This window comes from Impatiens glandulifera, chromosome 8 (assembly GCF_907164915.1).
Source record: "Impatiens glandulifera chromosome 8, dImpGla2.1, whole genome shotgun sequence".
NCBI classification, from domain to species: domain Eukaryota; kingdom Viridiplantae; phylum Streptophyta; class Magnoliopsida; order Ericales; family Balsaminaceae; genus Impatiens; species Impatiens glandulifera.
The window spans coordinates 7,144,801-7,149,537 of record NC_061869.1 but is presented as its reverse complement, the minus strand read 5'-3'; the positions used below and the strand labels follow the sequence as shown (position 1 = coordinate 7,149,537).

Here is a 4,737-nt window from a genome sequence, read left to right as displayed (position 1 = left end):
GTAGATCTAATCAAAGAACCGAACTGAATCTTAGAAAAAATAATTATAATCATTAAATGTTCAAACTCATAGATGTATAAGAAGAATAATTAACTCTTTAATCGACTCACTAAATCTAAAACCAAATATGTAAACTCCGAAATAGGTAAACTATCAATTTCAATAGTTTTTTTTCTATGAACATTATTACTTAATTAGTGTAGTTTTCAATAGTTTTTTTAAATTTTAATTTAGAAAGCTAGTTGAACCTTGTTTCTCTAATTAAGCCTAACTCTAAAAGAAAGTGTTAGTCTAAAAGAAAATCCACAAAAGACCAAATGTTCCCAAATTGTGGATATTAAATAACCAAAGGAGGAAGGGATTTTAAAGCTTTTGGATGATGATCATTTTCTTTAGACAGTTGAAACATTATTGAACATTCAATAATAATAAAAGGATACACTATATATATTATTCAATCCACTTTTAGTCTTATAAGTTAGACAATTTATGAATTAAAGTAACAGCTCCCTCCACAACATTATTCCAAATCCATAAAATTTAGTTGTGATACTCAAATCCATATATCTGAAGTACAATCACCACCCGGATACCTCGTCTCATGGGCTAACGCCGGGCCATCCGGTTCAGTCTCAAAGTCCACAAAGAAGTTCGGGTTTATCGCCATGCCACCTTTCTCAGTGTCGACATCGATTTGTAACATGTGTGAACCCTTCTCCAAAAGCTCGGGATAAAACTGCTTGTCCCAAGAACTAAACAGAGAGTTCGTTACATATAACCGCTTCCCATCCAAGCTCAATTGTATCATCTGTGGCCCTCCTCTCAATCTCGTCCCCTAATAAACAAACAAACCAACATTTGGTATACCTTAATTCTTGTTTATCTTCGTTCAAACAAAAGAAATTAAATCATTCCTTCCTTGGTATACCTTAATTTCTGGAACATCTATTTGGTAGGTGGTCCCGTCTTCAGCTATAGCTGAGACGGGACTACCTTTCTGAATGAGCCCGCCCACCCATACTTGGCCGGCGAGAATAGGTTTCTTAGGATCCTCGATGTTATATTGTCTTATATCTCCGTGAAGCCAATTTGAAATATAGAGGAATCGATCATCAAGTGCTATAAGGAAATCTGTGATCAGCCCTGGCATTGTAGGAAGAATCCAGTTTTCCACCTTCAATGCCTCAACAGATACCACAACCTATGAAACAAATCAAGTATTTAAGCTTAATTAGGCATATAATAAGTATGAAATGTAAATACCCATATCCAAAACGTGTTTCCAAATGGCAACAAATATGACATTAACTTACTTCATGGCTCCAAGATTCATCTTGATTCTTGAAAAACCGCACCATGGTGCTCGACAAAGCACATCCTACATATCCAGTATCTTTCGATGGATCATGCAAGAACCTGATCTGAAATAGCATGAAAAGGAAAAATTCAATAAACCGCAATAAGAAACTAAATTGTTGTGATTGAAAACAAAAATTACTTCGAGAGGTATAAGTCCTGTAGAGCCAAGATCAAGTGTCTGCTTCAATTCACCACCAGGCCAGCTATAAACATGCAAATGCTGTCCATAAAGACCATCTGCAACATGCTGAAGATCAAACCCTTTTGTAAAAGCAAGTGGAGCTCCCCAAGAAGTACTGATCATGGTATTATGCCTAGGTTGATACCAGAAATCATATCCAAACAAAGGACTGTGTCCTTCTTTCTCCCATCTTCCTTTAACATTGAAATCTGAATCAAGAAGAAGAAACCCATTTCCTTTCGCATTCCCATTCTTATCACCCAAACAAGAAACCAATATATCACCAGAAGCAAGACAATGGGCAGTATGTGGATAAGCTAATCCAGTCTTGGATATTATATCTTCAGGCTCAACCGCTTTATGCAGAATTGGCGCTCTTGGATCTTTCAAGGTATCAATTGCATAAATCCTACCAGATCTATCAAAAAAACAAGATTTAACTCCTAATTACATATGTAAGTAGAACAAGAATTCATTCATAACTTACACTAGAGAAGGCAGGACAAGGAAACGACGAGATGCTCCAGAATCTTGATAGCAAGAACTACAAGCATTCCATCCAGAATGATGTAATTCATCTCCTATATGAGGCATACGAAGCCTGTGAATGATTTTTGAATAAGTTTCTGAACTTGGATCCACATCTATGGTTGACAAATAATCAGGCTTTTCCCTTCCCGTTCCTGTATAACATACGAATTAATCATTTAAGACCCAAAAACAGACATGTTCTGTCCTGTTTCATGACCATTTTCAGAAAAAAAAAAAAACAAGAAAAAACCTGAAAACAGAGACAATCGGTGAAGTTGCTTACCTGTGTAAACGCAGGTAACATAGACTATAGATTCTTTTGGTCCAGACATGGCTGCCAGAGGAGACCCATAACCTGGGCCGCCGCCGACCTTCTTGCAACAACCGTTCCTCCCTGCCGGCGCCGGCACCGATGATTTAACTTCACAATCCAAAGCCATTGATCTGATCCTCTTTTTCTTTATCTCTTTCTTATCTCTAAGAATTTTGGAATGAATTGATGAACATCATGAGGAAAGCAACAAGATATTTATAATAATGCATCACCCATCGGTGTTACACACTTTTGCAGAGTGACCAAAAATCTAACAAGGGTGACAAAATCTTTATCCTATTACAATTGGGTACTCAACTTTATTTTCTAAAATATGAGTTGTAATGTCTTCTAACTTCATAATTAGTTTACAAACTTAATTTAAAATGTTTTAATATAGATGTTGTGTAATCGATGATGAGTGATATTTTGGGAAGTACTATTGGCATTAATTGGATGTTGAACGAATCTTTTGGTAGTTACTAAAAATTTTGATTGACGTTTCTATCCTATATATTTGGGTTATTATCTCAATTATTTTTTCGTGGATTGAAATAGTCGAACTTTCAATGATCGTAGTCAGAGACAGATTCAGAGTAGGGATGAGCTTAAAAAATAAATATAAAATTTTAAATGAAACGAATGTAAATTGTGAATTATATTTGATTTTTTTAAGAAATTAGGGGTAGCTTCAACCCACTCGAGCCCCTACATAAATCCGTCCTAATCGTAGTCACTCGATTCGTATCATTTATAATGTTATTATTATGACGTTTTCTGAAATTTGTTTCGAAAAGTCGATAACATTCGTCGTACAGTTAATCGTTCTCTTCGAATACTTACGAGTTTAATAAATTATTGAGTAACGTATTTTTTTTCTTCTTTAATGACATGTTTTATCATTGTGTTTAACGAATTTATATAACATTTTTCAAACAAATATAGTAGAAAGAATAAAAAATAATTATGATTATGATGTGAATTGATAATAAACTTAATAAATTAAGTTGTGTCTCATTTTTACATAATATGAAAAGATTAGGGCCTTATTTATAAAAAGATAAAAAGATAAAGATATGTGACGTGATAGACTGGAAAGACTGTCATATGAAGTTGTCATTAGAATCTGGTCTTATTTGCGGGTCAGATACGGTGATCCGCTACATTCGTCTAATATGGTATATAATCCATCGTAAAGATGGAACCGATCTGACCGTTCATCATTCCACCATCTTTATTTCTATCTTTATTGTTATCTTTATTGTTGACAACTATTTTCCTATCTATCCACTTTCCATTTTTTTTTATATATCTTCAATTTTTTATTCAATTTCTTAAAATACTTACTTTCTCTTATAAAATTTATTAATTAATATACTAATTATATATTTTTCTTATTAAACTTAATAATTAATTCATTTTATAAACATAATATATATAATTAAAATTAATTATATATAATTAAACAATTTAAAAAAATTAAAATATTATATATTAAAATAAAATACATTATATAAATATTAAAATAAAATGTATTAAATAAATATTAACATATTTTATCTTTATTTAATTTTATAAATATAATATGTATAATTAAAATTAAACATATTAAATTAAATAATTAAAATAACATATATTATAATAAAATAAAACTTTATTTATCTTTATACATGTTATATTATTCTTACAATTTTATTTTATCTTTATACATTATATATAATATATTTATTTAAATTATTCATTTTTATCCTTAATTAATTTTATTTTAAGACATGATTTCTTTTTAAGTAGTTAGAAAATAATTCAATTTTATTATACAACTTAATTTATTTTTAATACATTTAATTTTAATATTCATATAATTTATATTTATTTAAATTATTTAATTTTATAAATATATATAATTAAAATTAAACTTATAGTTATAAAAATTTTCACTCAATTAAGAATAAGAATTATAAATGTACTTTAAATTAAATAATTTAAATAAATATTATAAACTAAAATAAAATAATTTAAATAAACATTAAAATAAAATACATATTTTATCTATTTAGTTTAATTTTATTTATATACTTTATTTTAATGTAGAATATATATATATATATTATTTAATTCAATAAGTCAATTTTAATCATATAAATTAAAATTATAAAATTAAGTAAAGAGAAAATATGTGTAATTTTAATATTTATATAATATATATTTTATTTTAATGTATAATATTTAAATTTATTTTATTTAAATTGTTTAAATATTATTAATTTTATTATATAGATAAAATATATTAATATTTATTGGAGAATTTTAATTATTAGAAAATGTGTAATTAATAAGTTAATTATGAGTTTAA

General features: G+C 28.6%; 1 protein-coding gene across 1 annotated transcript; it reads right to left on the bottom strand.

Moving 5' to 3' along the window:
* Positions 1–421: 421 nt before the first annotated feature.
* On the bottom strand, positions 422–2,582 carry LOC124912011 (selenium-binding protein 1-like). Its single transcript, XM_047452565.1, has 6 exons — positions 2,355–2,582; positions 2,028–2,223; positions 1,499–1,958; positions 1,314–1,421; positions 929–1,201; positions 422–835 (listed from the first exon to the last, which is right to left on the bottom strand). The coding sequence occupies exons 1-6, from the start codon at positions 2,509–2,511 to the stop codon at positions 554–556; spliced, it is 1,476 nt and encodes a 491-aa protein (XP_047308521.1). The 5' UTR covers positions 2,512–2,582; the 3' UTR covers positions 422–553.
* Positions 2,583–4,737: the final 2,155 nt, after the last annotated feature.

What these genes read in the sequence shown, in the direction of transcription:
- LOC124912011 (XM_047452565.1), bottom strand. Translation starts at nt 2,511, where the DNA reads ATGGCTTTGGATTGTGAAGTTAAATCATCGGTGCCGGCGCCGGCAGGG. An exon ending in ATGAATCTTGGAGCCATGAA is followed by an intron (nt 1,202 to 1,313) that starts GTAAGTTAATGT and finishes TTTGTTTCATAG; the next exon opens with GTTGTGGTATCTGTTGAGGC. An exon ending in TAGATGTTCCAGAAATTAAG is followed by an intron (nt 836 to 928) that starts GTATACCAAGGA and finishes TTTGTTTATTAG; the next exon opens with GGGACGAGATTGAGAGGAGG.